The 18878-nt window shown below is 53.2% G+C and overlaps 4 protein-coding genes across 4 annotated transcripts; 2 read left to right on the top strand and 2 right to left on the bottom strand.

The window, feature by feature from the left end:
• Positions 1 to 3767: 3767 nt before the first annotated feature.
• Positions 3768 to 3962, top strand: CPAR01_01330 (uncharacterized protein; the record flags this gene model as incomplete). Its single annotated transcript, XM_060485619.1, has 1 exon — positions 3768 to 3962. The coding sequence occupies one exon, from the start codon at positions 3768 to 3770 to the stop codon at positions 3960 to 3962; it is 195 nt and encodes a 64-aa protein (XP_060356476.1).
• Positions 3963 to 7077: 3115 nt separating this feature from the next.
• Positions 7078 to 8077, bottom strand: CPAR01_01329 (uncharacterized protein; the record flags this gene model as incomplete). The annotated part of the gene is made up of 2 exons (XM_060485618.1): positions 7078 to 7454; positions 7840 to 8077. The coding sequence occupies 2 exons, from the start codon at positions 8075 to 8077 to the stop codon at positions 7078 to 7080; spliced, it is 615 nt and encodes a 204-aa protein (XP_060356475.1).
• A 5964-nt stretch (positions 8078 to 14041) lies between these two features.
• Positions 14042 to 14557, bottom strand: CPAR01_01328 (uncharacterized protein; the record flags this gene model as incomplete). The annotated part of the gene is made up of 2 exons (XM_060485617.1): positions 14042 to 14072; positions 14241 to 14557. 2 exons carry the CDS (start codon positions 14555 to 14557, stop codon positions 14042 to 14044), a joined length of 348 nt encoding a protein of 115 aa, XP_060356474.1.
• Positions 14558 to 17585: 3028 nt separating this feature from the next.
• On the top strand, positions 17586 to 17726 carry CPAR01_01327 (uncharacterized protein; the record flags this gene model as incomplete). Its single annotated transcript, XM_060485616.1, has 1 exon — positions 17586 to 17726. One exon carries the CDS (start codon positions 17586 to 17588, stop codon positions 17724 to 17726), a length of 141 nt encoding a protein of 46 aa, XP_060356473.1.
• Positions 17727 to 18878: the final 1152 nt, after the last annotated feature.

The following is an 18878-nucleotide window of genomic DNA, read 5'->3' as shown; positions in this document are numbered from 1 at the left end:
ATATCTCGAGAGCGGGGGTGAATATGCCCTTGGCAGATCCAACTGTCGTGAAACAAGCTCCATACCAACACTGCAGAACCAAACAACACCCCCCCGACAAGAACCCCATAAATAAAACGAAACCTATGTGACAATCCCAGAGTCACCCCCTCCAATCGTTCTGATACTTTGGATCGGCGGTATCCCGCAGCTTCTTTGCCCAGTTTACTAGGTCTCCCCTCAAAAAAGGGCCGATGGCATTTCTTCGATTTCGATATGGGAAAGTATCGGCGCGGGCTAGACCTTTTCAAACGGAGTCCAGGGAAAGGCAGCATCTACTCTGTCATGGTAGTCAAACTACAGATGCAAGGAAGACAGCACTGCCCCAATGTCGTTGAACCAAATGTCCAAGTTACATTGAGAATCCAAGTTTCGAGCGGGAGGAGATCTCACGCCTCGGATACGTGCCACATTACAACGTCCAATAGAAATATACAGCGGAAAACCATCCGTGACACTGAAGAACAAAAGCCGTCAAACCTGGGATCCCCGATCCGACTTCCCCGACAAGCGAGTCCTCAAATCCCGCGTCTCCCCCAAATCCCAATCGTCATGGCCGGCCATACGGAACGCCGATCGAACCGGGGGTCGTCGAACGGCGGTGCAGTTGGAAAGAAAATCCCTCCACTGAAAAGCTTCCTGCGAACCAACCCGGAACCCGGAAGGGGGAGGGAGGAGCTTCGAACTCCTTCAGAGCTACCTCGCCATCCCTCGGCCGGCCCATCGCAGCCAGCCCCCCCGCCGTTGCATTCCAAGTGCCTATCTGTAGTACCTACAACGGATACCACAGTTACTAAGTTGAGTGCGGAGTTTCCTTCTTCCCCCTCTTGCTATACCTCGAGTATCATTGTATTCGTACATCGCCCCATCTTGCCCACCGTCTCATCCCTCTCTCTTCACGTCTCCCGGTCCTTCAGGTTGTATCTGTATCCATAGTAGCTCATTCTTGCAAGCTTCCCAGCCATCTCACCTTGCAGTGGATCAGACCCCGGCACCAATAAGCAGCAGTACACACCGACCATATTCCGGACTTTCAGAAAATACACCGAGGCTTCTCTGGAGAGGGGGGCAGACACACATCCAGCAACACCTGCATACTTAGGCCCGAATGCGAGCCTGTCGTTGATGACCCCTTGAACGGGATAAAGATTGACACAGATTGGCATCTCAATGATCAACATGTCAACAACCGAAGGACGCCCGTTGGAGCGGCTGTAGCCGACGGGGATCAGCTCTAAAACTAACAGAACAACAAGCTGCTGGAACACTGTTTCGTTGTCAAGCTTGTCACCGCCAGACGTACCTCTCCTCCCCGCGACCGTTTTGTAGCTAAAGCCCTACTTTTTTCCAAGCTACGGATGCCACCAATCCACCACTACTACATACGGTAGTACTGTACCAACCAATCAAGCAAGACACCAAGGAAAGGCATGCAGAAGATGGGAGCCTCCTCCCTCTTCCTCACCCCCACATCCCAATCTAATTTATTCGACAACACACAAGGGAAAATCCCGGATGAACCTTCAGAGTCCCTTTGGATCATAACAGGTCTCCGTTTAAAAAGACCCCACTGAGGTCGCATAGCAGCATTGCGGAACACCACGGCACCCACTGCGCTACTGGCAAAATCTCGGCCGGTATTTGGTCGTCTTAGTGTATTGCCATTAGAACCGGGAAACTTGCAAAGTGTGGAGGTGGTGGTGGTGGCCCAATTGCCGCTGGGCACCATACGGGATACGGTAGTAAAGTTCCATTGGCGGCGGCGGCGGTCGTCGCGAACGGCTCGGCGGTCCCCCCCCCCCTGGGTAAAGTTTCGATCACCCAACTCTAAGCCACGCGAGCGAACGCAAGGAGAAAGGGAAGGGTGAACAAGTAATTTAGCGCACGGATAGTGGAAGTTTTGCTGATGAATTCTGACGAAGCGGATCCCTTTTGATGATGCCTTGACACGGTGACATCTCAAGCCATGTGGGGGAAAGGGGGACCCTTCAACTACACAGCATTCGGCGACCTGAATCTAGTTTGACTTCCACATGGCTGCGCGCGCGTGCGGGTAAAGAATATCCGTACGCGGAGATAGTTACTTACTTACTTACTCCCTTGCTTTCTTTGCCGTGAGATCAGACACGATGGACCAGCTCAACATCGCCGCTCTCATCTTTTCCATCTTGTTCCTCGTCAAGGTGACGACGCCATTGGGGGCCAAACTCTATCGTAAAGCCCATCCATCATGCCAACTTTTGGAACTTCCCCCTTCTTGCGCGTCATACTCTATAGCCTCATGCGTGGACTTGTGTCAGGAAAGAAAACTGCGTAAGACGTACACGTGATACACAATCAAGAGGCTCATGCGACGGCGGCTATTGCGTGATGCGATGCGTCTTGTTTGACTCGCCGAACCTTTTTCCTGCTTCGCCACAACAGCATCGGTAGTTCCGTAGGTGATGTATGTGTGTTCAACGCCAAGTCGATCTGACAAAGGGGCCATGTGTGGGTGGTGTCTACAGAGTACTGTGGTCTGCGAGCGTCTGCGGTAGAACAAACGCATAGAACATTCTTTTTTGGGACAAGAAGGGAACGACCTAGTCCGTGGGTAGGTACTGTATCCGTACGTACGAGGAAGTGCTTGGTGTGTATGTGTGTGTGTGTGTGTGGTGTCGTGCCGCCAGCCTGCGCCTGTATCCTCACGGGCCTCTCCCTCTCCTGCATGGTCAGGAAAAGGTGCAAACGTTGAAAAATCCCATTCCTCGGGTGGTGAAAGGGGGACGGGAAAGGGAAGGACGCCCCAAACCTTATGGTTGCTCAACCCTGTTGAACCCCTCCAAGGACCAAACCTACAGGAAAAACCGGACGGTGTTTTAGTTCCATCACAAACCTCTCAGTCCCTCTTTTATTTTTTGCTAAAACTGCCGTAACCTGGAGATCGGAGTTAACATTAAGAACCCGCACCGGCGCGTTTCTCTCTATTACCGATACCTAGTGTGCTTTTTAGACTCTGTTTGAAGACAGAGCTAATACCCTTAGTTGAGGCTTGGTCAGGATAAGTGATAGAGGGAGAGAGAGATAGAGACTCTCAAGGACGTGACAAGTGGACTTTGGGCTGGATCCAGGATTAGAAAGGGGATCGGCGGGCTCCGGCCGGCCGATGCCATGCTTTTGCTGCCCTCATTCCACTTCGTACGCCTTGGCGATTCCCTCACCGAGTCGCAAGAACAGAGGAACAGACAGAGAGAGCGACGATATCATGGATGATAGTGTGCATCTGACTAAGGTAGTGATGGAGCACTGAGAGCAATTTGCAATGAGTCGTCTTTCCACATTCCCCCAGGCTACACGCCAAAGGCCTAGTGGCCAAGGGGCTTGGAAAGGAAAATGTATGTCATTGTCCCTGTTATGTAAAGATAGGAGCCAATGCGTGTCTCGAACCTTGCGAAAAAGGCAATTGGTCAACAAACACGACGAGGGGGAAAACCACACATCCATCATCAACCCGTCACCGCCTTGCCGCCACACCTCGCAAAATGATGCTGCTTCGCAATATGCAAGGAGACACACACCTACTGGTACTCACTGGTAGTCACATACACGCACATGCGCACACACCTCGTTCTACAACCCCATTGCTGCAAGTCACGCTCATCAGCCGACGTACATACATATCTTGACACCCAAAGCACACTTTCCTTCTAGTGTACCAAAGATCTAGAGGGAAGTTCTCCTTGCTAGGTATGGTTGTTCTTGCCAACCACCACTACCACCATGTTTCCTCCTCCTGCTTTTCCCTTGCCCCTCCTTCCCCCTTCTCCAACGTAACCCTCCCACTACTCCGTACCCTTGCCGCCAAACCCCAGCCTGGCCCAACCACCAGCAGTACCGTATCACCTGCCGGAAACTGGGGAAAAAGAAGGCAACAGTGTGGGTGAGGGTGAGTGTGTGGGCTCTGTGAATAGAAACAGCTAGCTGGTCTGAGGGTATTCACCCTACCTGCCCAGTTTGAAGCGCCTGCTGTGACGAACCTTTCGGCACATGCTTCGAAACCCACCCTGCCTACCCTCTTTACCTTGAACCTGCACTGCAACTACATACCACAGTACGCAGCAGAATCTCACCCATCCATCAACCTACCCCCTGCCTCCCCCATGAACCCCCAAATCTCTCAACAATTTTCTTGGTAACTTCCTTTCTCGAGTAGTCGAGGGGGTCTCTCCTCCAGAATTCCCCAGCTTCTGGAATAGGGAGCTGGGGAAGGGAAGCTCTTGTCTTGGCATTCTATGCTGTCAAGTACACATGTCGGAAAGTTGCGTCACAATGCCTCACGCTGTCACAATCACAAGATGGTAAATCATGCAGAAGTTTGCTGTCAACGTAGATGATGAGGCTGGCCGTTGGTACGGCTAGTGACATGTGCAAGATATCCCGCGCTGCCGCCTCCCATTGCGACCTTCCCGCCTCGAAGCTCTCGATCTCATCAGAGACGTTCGTCATAGCGTGACGCGTGACATCGGACCTCTCTAGACTTACACGCATCTTTCAACGGAACCACAGCTCTCCTGCCCATTTTGGTAATTCAAAGATATCGACCATTTGGTCGTTCACACAATGCCATGTAACACAACGCCCAAAGGAAATAAGCGCCAAGAGGAAGCTCTCGTCTTTGCCTTTTTGCCGTTGGAATGGATGAAGTCTACGAGGTTCGCCAAGACCAAACGTTGTCAATGTCATCACCACCGACATCGACAACGAAAACGACAAGAGACATGGACATGGGGTGTCGGGCACAGGACCACTTGCGCGAAGATCGTGCCACCACAACACGTGTGTTTCCGTGATTCCGCAGATAGACATTCAGAGAGGGAAAAAAAAAAGGAACGGGTAGGCAAGACAGTGAGTGATCCAGAGAGCTTGGGCCACGGAAGGCTCGGGCAGATCTGGACGACGGGGGGGGGGGGGGGGAATGCGAGTGTGTGAAATTCTTCCTACGATGTTTGGGTGTGAGATACCTTGTTCCCTTCCCGGAGGAAGAAGATCTTCACCAACGGCCGTAGGAGATGCGGTGGTCTTCCTGCCGCATCTACACTACGCCCCAGCGGCCCAATGACCGAACCCCTTAGGTTGACGACCACCCCTCCTAGCTCCCGCGGCGCCGGCACCGGATAAATTGATCGATTTTGTAGTCCGTATGCTGTGTCTTGTCCGACCGAGACACCGAATCGAACCCAGGTCTCCATGCCATGCCGTGCCATGTAAGACCATGCCTTGCTCGCCGGGGGCGAGCTTTCGATTCCGTTAACCAGGTCCTGTCATTCGTTCCTAGTACTCCGTATATTCTGTGGGATCGGTAAAGTTCAGGTGGCAGGATGGAAGGGAAAAAAGGCAAGAGCTTCAAGCTGCACAGTAAGCAGCTTGCTCATGTTCTGCTCATCTTTAGAGTTTCGCGCGAAGTGGGAAAAAGAATCAACTTTTTGATTAGGTAGCAGGATGCCCCCCTCTCAAAAACCGTGAGACCGGTCCGCGGAATTTCCCGCTGAGCTTTACATACGACACTCTCGTTCAACAAGCTGCCCCCAGTCCTGCCAGTGCCGAATATGAATGACTTCAAGGTCCCTTTTCACCGTCCTGTCCCTTCTCGTTGAGGGAGGGGAGCGGCAGGGAAGGGGGAAACGTTCAAATGCTGTCAAGTCGGGCGCCACAATGTAACGCCATGGCAAGTTTCTTGTCCACCTCGCCGCTTCAGGGGAGACGAATGCAATCATACAACGCAAAAAACTTGGTTTACTATGGAAATGGATTTATCAATTAATCGAAAGTCCTCTCTTCAGAGACATTTTTTCTTGGCCCGAGGACTACCTAGCAAGTTGCAGAGAAAAAAAGCCACAAAATCAATATTTGCAGATCTTCATACGTCAGAACCATCCATCCGATGGTTCCTGACCTTTAATTGACCACACCAACACCTACAAGGCTACGTACCGGTCACGACCAGCTCAGGTAGACCTCTCGCTCGGTAAAAGCTCTGCTGAACTTTCCCCTCCATCGGTGGCGCGGTCCTGGACCCTTCAGATTGGTAAGCAACGTCGGCTGTCGCGGTAAGCGGCGTCAGGGATGTGCTCGGTATCTTGATCGGCTATCCGTACGGATACCTCGCGTGTGTTTATCAACGGTCTATATATGCTCTCTGATATAGCGTTGCATCCATGCGCAACGTTGAACGGGGTTCAGATTGTGAGGTGACGAAGCCACCTGAAAGCCTTTTGAGAGGAAGAGAAGAACATACATCCCTGGCAAATCAAGGTCGTAGGGGCAAAAAAAAAAACTGGTTGTTCCATTCACTCATTGCGTTTGGTCCTTTGCTACCAGCTAGTACCATGCAGACGAGCTGTTCGGATAATCCGAATCGTCAGAGCTTGCTGGCTTTTTGCCTGCGCTTAAGAGTCAGATGAAAGAGAAGGGAACCAGCTGCCACATACGAGCCAACACACACAGGCCAAGCTACGCCAATATGTGTGAACAATTCCGCCGCCCGCACAGCCCTACCTCGGAGTCTTGCCGCGGGTTGAAAGAGTCATGAACTGCCAGTCGATCCCGCTGGGACCCTGTTTTCCGACTTTCCCAAGGGCCCTGGAGTGGAGGGTGTGAGGCGAGGTAACGTTTCTTTGACCGGCTACAATATCCGCGCTTAGGCGCAAATGGAGATCGTTTCCCACTGTGTACCTGTCGATCAATTTCCCTCGAGAGAAGCTGCCAAAACGCCGGGGTTAGAGGTTGTCTTTCCATGGCAGATATCCGATAAATTCTCCAGCCAAAGTGGCAAACGCCCTGGTTAAAAAACGGTGCAGAATGTCGATCGTCTATTTTTAAGGGCTGAATTCCATGACTTGGGCCCCCATCGGACGGATTAGTCGGGCGAGCCGGTGGGCGGACCATTTTGTCCCAAGGCATTGCCATATTCGGCGTCACGCTTTTTGGTATGACAAGACGCCGAGATTCGCATCAAACGGGTATGATCCCGGCCTGTATATCCGAGATTTGATTCGCTACTCAGACGCAGGTTTCGAGCATCTTGTCCAGAACCCCCTTCAGGGTATCATTCTCTAGCGCGGCAGCAACTCGCTCCTTGTCACTGAGCTGCTTGTTCACTTGATCGTCTTGCGCGTGCGCGTTTTCCTTGACCCTCACATCCACCCGCCAATTGGGAGGAAGTGCCTTCTCGAGGCGCACGCGAACTCCCAGACCAAGCACTGTGGCGAGAGAACAGTGGGAAACGGTCGGCGTCAACTCGACCAACACTTGGACCAACTTGTTGGGGTCCATGGCCATGTGTGGAGGAGGGCTAATGTGAATATCAGGCAAGTTGACAACAGCAAGTTGTCCTAGGGAGAGGGGGTGCTCTGGGTCTGAGATGGATGATATCAAGTCTATGAAACGTCAGTCGCGTGATCCTCTCCAGGAACTTAGCATAGCCGGAAAACGCGTAGGAGGAGTTCACCCGGAAAGGATGGCATTCCAAGCGTGAAGTCTGAAGCCAATGCATGAAGGATAAGCATCTTTGGGCATCACTCATCAAGGAGCAAAGATACCGCGCAACTGCAACATCCACTTGGTGAAGTACACAGCATGATGAGTAGGTGGTCTGCATCAGGTGGCGCTTGCCTGACTACGCAGGACCGTGCTTGAGACACTCCAGGAACAGGACCAGGCAGGATTGGAGCTCATAACATCCAACCCCCAATACTTGGTAAGGTGAACCACTGCATGCAAGAAAAGGGGGGGGGGGGACAGTATGAAAGAAGGGTTCCTCACCGTAGATTTCTTGTTCATCAATGGGCTCTTCTGTCCACTGAGAGTGATCGGCCTCCGGCTCAGACCACAGTGAATCATCATCACAGAACGGTTCCGAGAGGTACCAGGGTTTAGCGAAGATGACATCGTCGAACTTGTGGAATGGGCCCGACTTGGGTGCTTCACGCTTGCTCTGACGCGTCGGCATCTGGGCCGCGCTCAGGATGGTCGGATTCGCATTGTCAAGATCTTTGTCCATGGTGTCAAGATATCCGTGCTTGTCGCTTGTCCAGGATGAAAGTCCAAGTCCGCTAGTTTGGATTAGTTGCTGCCCCGGCAAAGTTGCAAATAGTGTGGCCCCCAACCTGGTTCTCTTTCTTCGATCTCGGTTCTCTCTTTCTCTTGCTCTCTCTCTCTCTCGCTTTCTTGTCGACAAAATCTCTCAGTACCACCAAAATCTCGGGATACAGGCAGGGTAGCAGCTATGTGTGGTGGGGGGGGGGAAAGGAGATAGCCTTGTCAAAAAGTGAAGTTCTCCTTCGTTTCTTGCCTCGGCCCCTGCTTATTCGGTAGCGGCGGAATGAGACGGTGAGATGATGTTGGTCAATGGCGTCTATCTTGCAGATGCGCAATACGATGGTTTTTTTCCTTCTGTCTTCCCTGTCAACGGTTGGAGTGGATTGCGAACTTGGTTGGCGATGGATGTTGCTGTGGATGGGAAAGAAATGACCTGGCATGAGGGAATCAATATTTTTGGCCATATGCCCCCGGCTCGACCCCGCTTCAGTGGACGAGGATTAGATAAGCGACCGCATCAGCAGTCAAGTGCAGTGGGCGCTGCAATGGACGCATGAATCACTAATCTTAGAGTGATGGAAAGCACTCTCGAAATATTGCCCCTCACTTGCCGAATCGGTCCACAGATTGCGGGGCCGTCCCATCTTCAGAGCCGTGTCGTCAGCGATCCACTGAAAAAAGGTTGTCGATGATCTTCCAATAAATCTAAAATAACCTCTTTGACATGGTGGGAAAAAAATGAAGGTCGAAAGATGCGTGGATGCCCATTTCCTTCCCGCCCCCTTTACCCCTCAAAAGGACCCCAAAAACGACCCCCATCAACCGTCAAAAATGGAGGACGTGGCCTGCGGGCTATCTGTGCCTGTGCCTGTGCCTGGCGGCCCTGCATGCGGCGTGCGTGCGCCATACCACCCATGATCCATCCTTCCCGCTGATGGATACGAAATTGAGAGGACGGAACAAAACCCAAAAAAAGCATCCATGAAGATTGTCTCTTGTGGTTCTCTCTCTCTGTCTCTCTCCTTGCTGCACCACCAAGTTTCGTTCGGCCCCCATGTTACCACACCCATCGGGCGAATACACTCTCTTGGAACTAGCAGGCTAAGATGATCTCAGGTGCCTTGCCGGCTTGTGGTACGGAGTACGTAGCAACGGCGTAAGGCTGATAGGACCCTTGAGAAATAGGAGAACTGGCCTGCAGGGAGAATTATTCAGAGTTTGATTACTAGTATATCCTCACACCGAATGGATAGAAGCTACGAAGCCGTAATCATTGCTTCATTCCCTTCCCATGCTCGCCCAAACCACGTTCTGCGGACAGTTTTAAAATGAGCATCCTCTATGTAATGACGAAGGCCACCTTAGACCGTTCAATATCTAAGACAAGCCGTCGTGCCGGACAAGACCCCACGTTCTTTTGTCCCAACTCCGTCGTCTGAACCATCTACGGATATTGACAGGCAAGGGCCTCAAGGCGGACTCGATGAGGGGCTAGGGAAAATTGGCTTTCTGGGTGCCCGGACACGGATATCGCACAATCCTTCTCCCGCTTCTTCTCGAAACTCGGCGGAACTTGGAAGCATAATGGAAGCAATAGAACAAGATGAGGGCTGATTTCACCGCGCCGCAATCCTTGTCTAGGAGCCTCGCGGAAGCCAACTTGAAGGTTCCGCTCCAAACGTTTCAACCACGCACGCCTCCATCCTGTCTGCCGCAGACTGGCACCTGTCATGGGGAGCTGCCCACAATCTGCAAGCCGCGCGCTGCGAGACTGTTCCCCGAGGTTTCCGCCGTTGAGGCTGCTTCGTTTCTCACTGTGCCCCGGGCATGTCACCTTTCAGAGTCGTCGACACGTACCGGTGTCCCTGTCCAGACCGCGTCGGATGCTCTATCCCGTAACGGTTTAGGTGGTGTAGTTGTTCGGCACTGCTGCTATGTCTTGGTTTGCTGCCCATTCTTTAGAGGTTCCCCGGAGCGGGCGGACGGGACAGACCCTGCCCGATGGGTAGCTCCTCTGGCACTCGGCCGAGTCGTCTGTTCCTCCACCACGCCACCATCATGCCGGATATTGTGACGCTTCCTCACAAAGTGTAACTTTGTGAACATTCGTTGTGATATTTGCCTTCTTCTTGGCGGTTGACCGTCGTTCTCGTCGGCTTTTCCTGCATGGTCGGATCGCCTAGCAAATGTACCGTATGCGAGTCACGGAATGTCCAACACAATCTGACCGACATGGATCAGGAGCAAAGTGGACATCCAGCACAGCGACTGGATCCCCATTCGGACCGTTCTGGCTCTGGACACACCCCTCGTGCATCCAAAGGCAATCCCATCCCGTACTTGGCTTTCCCCCTTGTCCATCCAGCCACGCTCGACAGCGTGCCCGAGATCTTGGGGGCGAAGGCAGGAGCCCCCCCTGAACGAACGATTCCAGGAACCAGTTGCGCGAAAGGGAACAACCGAGCGTGACAGATGCTAGCTCCTAGCGCTAGGCGCGTGGTTCGTTGGCACGAGTTCGGATCCGAGGCAGACACAGCCCCAGGATGCAGGGCGAGCCATGCGGCCTGAAACCACCAGTGCGCCAGTTGTACGGATAAACGTCCCCCTTCGATACTCAAAGAAAATGAAGGTTGGTAGAAAGTCCAATAACTAACTCTCTGGAGCTCTTAGCCAGCAACAGCCCCTTTCATGTCAAGCTTGAGATTTTGGTTTGGGTGAATAGACTGTATTCCTTTGAGGGTTGCAAAAGGCTGGACGGCATGTTGGGGACAGGCCTGACAGGATCGAATAGGGTAAGGCAAGACTTGGCGTGGGTGACGGCTTCCTCGGTACGTTCCTGTTCTAAGGCCTGCGATATTATCGAGCCAGGTGGCCACCGCTAGTTTTTTAGCATGTGAATGATGACACTACTGGCTTGCTCACCCCATTTTATGACCAGCTCCCCTGCTCACCGTGGACTTATGACACTGCCCATTTCGGTTGGCTGGTAAAAGGTGGCTCTGCTTGCATTCCATTTGCTGGGAGACTGCCGATGCCAGCATCTCCAGGACGAGAGTGGAGGATGGCACGCCGTGAGGGATGCCGAGGGAAACAGCAAGCTAATTCCCACCAACGGCTTGAAGATGGGGGGAAGTTGGGTCTTCCCTTCCAGACCGATGTGCAACTTCCATAAGACTACCAATCCTTGTCCGCAAAGCTATACGGCGTCGACCTGTTGGCCCTTGGTTGGACATAGAGTCGTTGGCGAGTCCTTTGAAATGGACTTTGCTAATAGGAGCACGTTCCAGGCTCATTCGCGAGACCGTGGGGATATGGGTGAATTACCCAGAGTGAAAAAAGGGCGCAGGTTATGGTCGCCATCAGACCCCGCGATCTCCACAAAGCTATCGAGTCCTATGAAGACATCGGCTTCTCATCATCCCATCTCTTCTCGCCCACAAGGACAGGCTGCAGGCCATTCGGTTGATTCCTTCTTATTAGCTGCGGCGCGAGCTATGTATATTAGCTTGGCTGTTGGACAGGGCCAAGGCGTCTGTCAAACGACACCGGTCCGCCACCGGCCTATTCAATTTCTGGAGGTTTTGATCAACCTAGAATGAGGACGTGTCCCCTCAATTTCGCCCAAGGATTACCCCGAAATCGAAGGCTTGCTCGAAGTGGTGCTCACTGATTGGGCCAGTGCCAGTGTGTGTAAGGTGTGTAAGTCGCTCCACGGTCGTGGTCTTGATCTTTGACAGGCCATTCCGGTCCAGGTGGCTAGGTACGCTTCTTGGTCCAGGAGCTCGAAATTCCCCGCGAGAAATGCGGCATAGCGTACCTAGCTTCAGCATGCGCTGCCATTCTTCTGGATGTGTACAGCAGTATCATGCTAGGTCTGCGCAAGCTGGCGCACCAGGTGCAGACAATGAAACCGACGTGGCGGCATGGATGATATATCCGACATTAGATGTTGTAGTTCTTGGTACGAGGACTTGTCCTCGTCTTAGTGGCGCGATGGCACAATTTTCAGTGCCTCCAGGCACGAAGATACAAGTTGGTCGGACATCTAACATCGGAAATCCGCAGCGCAACGAATGCCATACTGTCCGGGCTGCGGGTTCTTGGACCTTCACAATCCGGCGAGGCCGTTGGAACAACAGCGTGGTCTGACGATGTGGCCAACAAGCTCGCCGCATGAGACGGTTGGTCTGCAGAGTAGACACAGAAACACGACGAACAGTATCCGTCAGACGCTTCGTGTGGCACTGTGAGCCTAAAAGGGCATGATGACGAGGCGCCCGGTGAGACGAGTAGCAGAATGAGTAGTGTGAGGAGCAGCTTGGCCGAGTGTCATCTGGATTAGCGCCGTCAGTGCGTCAGGGCGCTGATGAGGCCAGAACCTTCGTCGAAGGCCCGAAGAAGGGTTCGATTGGGTGGCATGGCGGGATGGTTGGATAATACTGGATCAGGAAGTGATTTCGAGGTCCCAACTTCCAAGTGTTCAGCGCCGAAATTACATCAAAGCCCGGGGTTCGTCGACGGCAGTGCGTAAAGTAGGTACTAGGACGTGCCTACGCAGCCCGTTGGCAGGTTTCGATGTTTGATGAGATTCAGATATTGATTGATCAACGAGAGTCCGCCGGCTAAGTTGGAGTGTTTTATTCAGTGTGGGTGACACCGTGACAATGCTAAACGCCGCGACGTCGTTGCTTTTCGATGCTTCTCATGAGCGGCACTTCAAGTTGAGTGTCATACGGCGGCAGGGCCTGGAACTCAAGGAATTGGCTCAAGAAGCATTCTAGGATGGCCGTTCCACGACGGACCTTGTTTTGGGATTCCAGAACCGAACCCCAGCAAGCAGAGCATGGTGGTGCAGCTCCAATTCCCATGCGAGCGGCACCAAGTCAATCCTGGCCAAGGGGAGGCCCCTGGCAGTCTAGAGGCTAGAAGCTAGAGGCTGGAGGCTGGAGCTGCTGGGACTCGAGAGGCGAGGGGAAGACAGTGTGGATTCGGCTACGGGGGCTCGTCGGCAGGGTATTGAAGCCAGTCGAGTGTTGGGGATACTGGTGTCTTTGCGTCTTGCAAGCTGGGTGAGGCCGGCGCGAATAGGTATCCGTACTTGATGCCAGGTGGTGGTGGCTTGGTGATGGAAGTCGAATACTCCGTACGGAGTAGTAGAGGGACCTAGCAACTGCTTTGATCAGTTGGTTTGTGGGTGAGGGGAGCGGCACTGGGGGGTGGGAAGAGTTGAGGTGTGGTGAGGTGCGTTATCACATCTGAGATGCAGTGCAGAGTACGTACCTTACTGTACGGCGTGTGCCGTCCCCCTCCTCTCTGCAGTCCCTCGACTTCAAGTCACTGCAGGCCCAGGCAGCGAGTACATTCGAATACCTTGCGAAGATGTCCGAACACTGCCTTAGCTTACTCGAGTCGAGGTATAGATAAGTGACGGCCATGGCTGCAGCAGTATAGTGAAAAGGTACCTATACTAGCAGCAAGTAGCCACTGACAGGCACCGGACATTTTGTGTATCCGTGTATTCCATTGCAATCACCGAGAAATGCTTGCAGAACGAAATGGAGAAGGGAAATGAATAGTAGACATACAGAAACAATGAAATAGATGGCGACGGCAAAACCCAGGCCGGCCAGAAGAGTGGCAGGTTGAAATTCTTAGCTTGACGCTAGAGGCAAGCAAGATATCTTGGGTGTGTAATCGACAAAAAGGCAGGTACGGAGTACGTAACCTTACCTATGACCAGGTAAGTATGGGCACCTAAGTAAAGGTTCAATGTACTATGTAGATAAAATGCCTATACAGCAGGGAGGCACCTTCCCACACTTTTCCTAACGAAGGAAATGCGGCACACATGGCAAGAATACTTGGTGCAGACGGTGTCATCGGATGGAGGGAAGTGCAAGGTACGAAGGTACGAACCCAATGATGATTACCCAAGCATCAGGATCACCTCGAAGGACCTAATATCCAGTGCGGCCTAGCTCCAAGTATCAGCCCCTGCAAGCTCTGGTGGACTGTGGACAAGCACGCACTAACGTACCCAGCCGGTGGAGGCAGTGGGCTAGGGTAAGTACGAGCCGGCCTGTAATGATAAGGTAAGCGGGCAGTGGAGATGCCAGGGATCGCACCTGGCTGTAACCCACAACCAAAACTTCCTTTCGCGACTGCAACTGCGGTACCTTACCGCGGTACAAAGCGGCAGATACCGTGTCTCCGTTCCAATGGATCTTGACCATCTCCCATCTCCAACTCCCATTCCGACCACTCCCCATGCACCTGTCGTTGGCGTTGGCGTTGCTGTGCATCCCACGCCGTACCCATGCAAAACCAAAGGGCCTTTCGATGGATCATTGACCATGGCATGGCATAGCGCTGCAAATCCGTAGGAGCTTCCAAGATACACACCCATGGGCCATCCATGGCCCACGACTGGCTCTCTGCACATTTCTCGGGCTATCTCGTCCTACAACCTTCCGCCGCCGCTCGACGTCAGCACTCTGGTTCGGTCCGCTTCTCGGTCTCCTGGACACCATTCGAATCGGCTCGACATTGCAGCCAGGCGTGCGTCGTGCCAGGCTGCCAGGGCCTCTCCAACCCCGGAGATGGCTTGCTGTCGATCAAATTTTCAGACTAAGGCAGGAGAGATTCGAGCCGGTGCAAGTGCCTCACCACGCCATCCAAGCTCAACAAGACAGCGCTCGGCTCAGCTCAAGTCTTCCGACTAGAAGCCTTCAGAGAATCTTCAGCCATTCCACCGGCCACCTGTCATTGCCATTTTGGCAAAGGTGCGACGACCGTCTTTTGCTTCGCCTCCGCCAGCTTTCGACGGTGCTGCTGTCTCATCCCGTTAGCACGACGGCAGACGGGACAACGTCTGCCGAAAAGATAGCTTTGAATGCTTGGTCCTCGGTTTGCCAGCCTAGTCTCTCGCCCTAAGGTTTGATGATTAGGTATGCCAGCTACTCTGCGGCACCCAGCATCATTGACGACGATCCAATATCTAATTAATCCAAGCCAAGAGAGAAGAAGAGCCGAAAACCGCGTGCATGGTGTTCCGCGCCTGGCAAATCCCACCAACATCGTGGACGATTATATGTGTTACTATCCTTCTGCGGACTCCTACCCAGCTCACACAACTTCAAAGTTCAAACACTCTGTGGTGTGCGTCTGCCTTTTGCCCAGACCAGGGCGGTCTGGGGCCGACAGAGCGGGCTCCCGAGCAGAGCTTCTGCTTTAAGACCCTCGCAGCCCTCCACCTTCCACGTCCCCCGTTGTGGCCGAACGGGGTCGGTGGACAGTTGAGGTCGACTCCTTCGAGAACAAGACTGGATGATGCACTTGACCCATCAAGGCAGGATAAGACGGGGTCAAGCCTCAGGTACCGTCTCCGTACCCGTCCTCAATCTTATGTGTCTCCCAGCAGCCCCCTTGCCCCCCAGGACGGTCAGGAGTATGAGGGTCCCTTTGGGCCTTGGGCGAGACTGGGACCACCAACCCCACGAGAGATGCCAGGCTGAATGGCGCTGTGGATGAAGAAATTGGTGGACTTGCCCTACTGGGCAGGGCAACAAGGCGGGTAAGGTACGGCTACAGCCTACGGACGGGTACGGGTACAGATACCTTGCCTGCCAATGCTAATCCGCCTGCCTGGTTTGCTCTCTCGACGCTAGAGACTCCTTACAAGGTGGTTATTACGGAGTACCACCTGGTTCGACTCCTCAAGATGCGGATCATCTGGTCATTGTCGTCGTGTGTGCTTACTGCGGCAACAGGATGGATACCTACGCGATCCATTGGCTTAGCTGAGCTCCCAGCCTGTCAGCGGAGACATCGAGGCATCCGGCACATGGATGTTGGCACTAAAAAGGGCGTGAAGTACCATGACACCCGAGTGGGAGGGAGACTGGGAGTGCGAGGAATCTCCGCCAGGGCTGGAGCCAGGAGCAAAAGGAAGCGCGATGCAGAAGTCGTACCTCAGGCAACTTGCCTCATTTGGTTGCACCTCGGTATCTTGGGAGTTGGAACTTGATATCAATATCGAATGAGCATGGCCACTTATTATGATGACATGGGGCATTGACGATTTTGTGCCCTTTTCGCTGTCTGGGTGCTTAATTCCATGGGCAACCCTACCACGCTCGCGCTATTCCCTACCGCCATTTCGAACATCTCCCCCGGCCGTCCCCCCGTTGCCTTTCCGCTAACAAATCCCCTCTTTGCCGCTGGCACGCCTTTTTTTTTTTCTTTTTAACATTGTGGCTGGGCCCAGCCTATTGAGAAGTCTCTGAGCTTCTTGGGACGACGTTGGACGCAAAATACGGTCAGACTAGCCTCCCAGCTGTACAGGTAGAGGCACATAGGCCAGAGGATACTTTGGCAGCTTGGGGACGGCGGCGTATTCTCCATGCTCAGTTTTTGCGAATGCACATTCACAGTATACTTCCAGTGTGGAGCAATACTGTATTCGTGACACTGCCCTGCGTGACGATGACGACGAGGCGAAGGCCCATCAAGTTGCGCCCTTGGGCAGGCAGCTGGGCTCAAGTCGAGATCTTATACAGTGCATTCAACAGTGGCTACGTGCGAATACATGGTCATTGACGGTCTCCTTTCCCTGCGCTGAGTACGGATACAAGCCGTCCAAGGAGTCGACTCGGATTGGAAAATGGGCGCGCACATAGACAGGGCATCTCGGAATTCCCCTTCCACTGATGAGAGCTGGGACTTGGCCTCAAGGCTCGAAGGGCGAGGGGGGCATTGACGGAGGACTCGCGAGAGTCGACGAGGGCTTTCGGGCAGCGCATTGGTCGCATACACACCCGTCCACGGAATCCAATGCCTTTTGCCTTACGGGTACCTCTCACCTTTACTTCCGACAAGAGGTCATGTACCTTACATGCCTCGTGCTGGTCCCTTGCACAGATGCACTCAATCACTCACAGCAGCTCGCCGCATTCTGACTCGGTTTTTGCCTGTCAATGGATGGTCCTGGCGATTGAGAGTTGAGACTGAAGTCACCGACGACACATCGGCTACCGCCGCCGCTCTGATGTACGTTCCATCTCATCGACGATGAAGTACGGATAGACCGAACTGCTTCGACTCTCTTTTGCTCCTTGAAGACGGACATTGGCACAGATCATGCTTATGTTGCGGACTTTGGGCGGACGTGGACCCCTATCATCCCTGGGGGGCCCAACCCTCTTCTTCTGAAGCATTTGGTGCCTTGATACACTACGGCGTCCATCCTCGCTCTTGTGTCTGATGTGCCTAGAACGTCTGGTCTTGGCCCTGCCCTATCTATACCAGTCGATTGCTTGTCTCTAGCTCGAACACGCTCGCACTGCCCTACGACGTCAAGGAGAGGAGGCATGCTTGACACACATAGCACGGTACACTACTGAGTGGTGAGTACGAGAGGAGGTTGTTTTGGAAATGGTGGTTCATTTTATCAGCACTTCCTTGTCTGTGTCATGCCTCGAACCTCGCCCCCCGCCTTCCCCGTCCGACCCAAGAAAAGAAACAGGAGACATTCTATCCGTCTCTTGTTCTTCTGCCCGTTATTTGCTGTCTGTGTGTCAGCCCAGTCTCCTCATTTTTATTTATTTTTTTGACCTCGGTCACCCCTTTTGGCCACAATCGTCGTCGGCGTCTTCCAAGTATCCGTACGAAGTACTGACCAAGATGAAAGAAAGACGGACTAATAATACTACGGAGTACTTCTTCTTGTAGAAAGTACGGATACGGACGGAGTACCTCGGATTTAGAGAGACAGAGAAGGAGGGGGAAACGACTGTGCAGTGCGCACTAAGGCGGTGTTAATCCATGCCGGGTGGGAAGTATACTACCACGATTTTTTGGCTTGCGTAGAAAACCAATTCTTCTTCTTTGTCGACGCCATTTCCCGGGGCCCGGTAAGCCTGGGTCCAATTTCACACGGCCAGCATCAAAGAAGCTCTCAAACTTCAACCTGGCAAATGAGAATAGAAGGCAACAGCCGCCAGTCAAGTATCCGTGGACCGTAGGTATTTCGTACCTGCGTACGTATTCGTACCTATCTATGTGCTGGCCATGAGTCCCGAGTCCCGTCGAGAGTTGAAAGTTCGCATCCCCTGGCCAATCCTTCATCTCACTACCAGATTCGGCCTGCGACAGGGCATTTTACCTCTGGACTTGCAACGCTGCCCTGCATGCTGGCCCCCCCGCCAGCTCTGCGTCTCGGCCTGCCTTGTCTGGCCCCAAGTTACGGATATTCGTTCAGAAAGCAGAGCGCTATACGGATACTGCGTAGGCATTGGTATGGATACCTTCTCTGTGAGATGAGGTACGAACACCGCATCCAGCCATCTCTCAAAGCCGCAATGTACCGGGATCGCAATGGACATGATGCTGCACTGTGAGAGGCGAGCTTGCCAGAGGGGCAAAGAGGAGCCCATCTTCTTCTACCTCACACTAGTAAGTTGATGGGGACTCTGGGAGAGAGCAAGAAAGATGAGATCCGTTAGGGAGGCAAGAAGGCAAAGGCGGAGGAAGAGGGTAGAGAGACGGATGAGGTACTTGTTCCTCGTGCTACGGATGGCATGTCATCCTTGTACCTTTCATGTCTCCTCGGTCTCAATGGCGCTGGTGCTAATGCTTGCGCAGCTAGGGACGTACCTTATTACTGAGATGGCGCTGATGCGTCCTGCCCTGCCCTGTTCACTACCTGCCTGACCTTAGGTGAGGAACGGAGTACTGTTGTAAGGAAAGGTACTTGGTCAAGCTGG

Source organism: Colletotrichum paranaense (genome assembly GCF_030867605.1).
Source record: "Colletotrichum paranaense strain IMI 384185 chromosome Unknown Scaffold_1.1, whole genome shotgun sequence".
NCBI lineage: Eukaryota > Fungi > Ascomycota > Sordariomycetes > Glomerellales > Glomerellaceae > Colletotrichum > Colletotrichum paranaense.
Note: the sequence above shows the minus strand (reverse complement) of the source record. Positions and strands in the feature narration are given on the sequence as shown.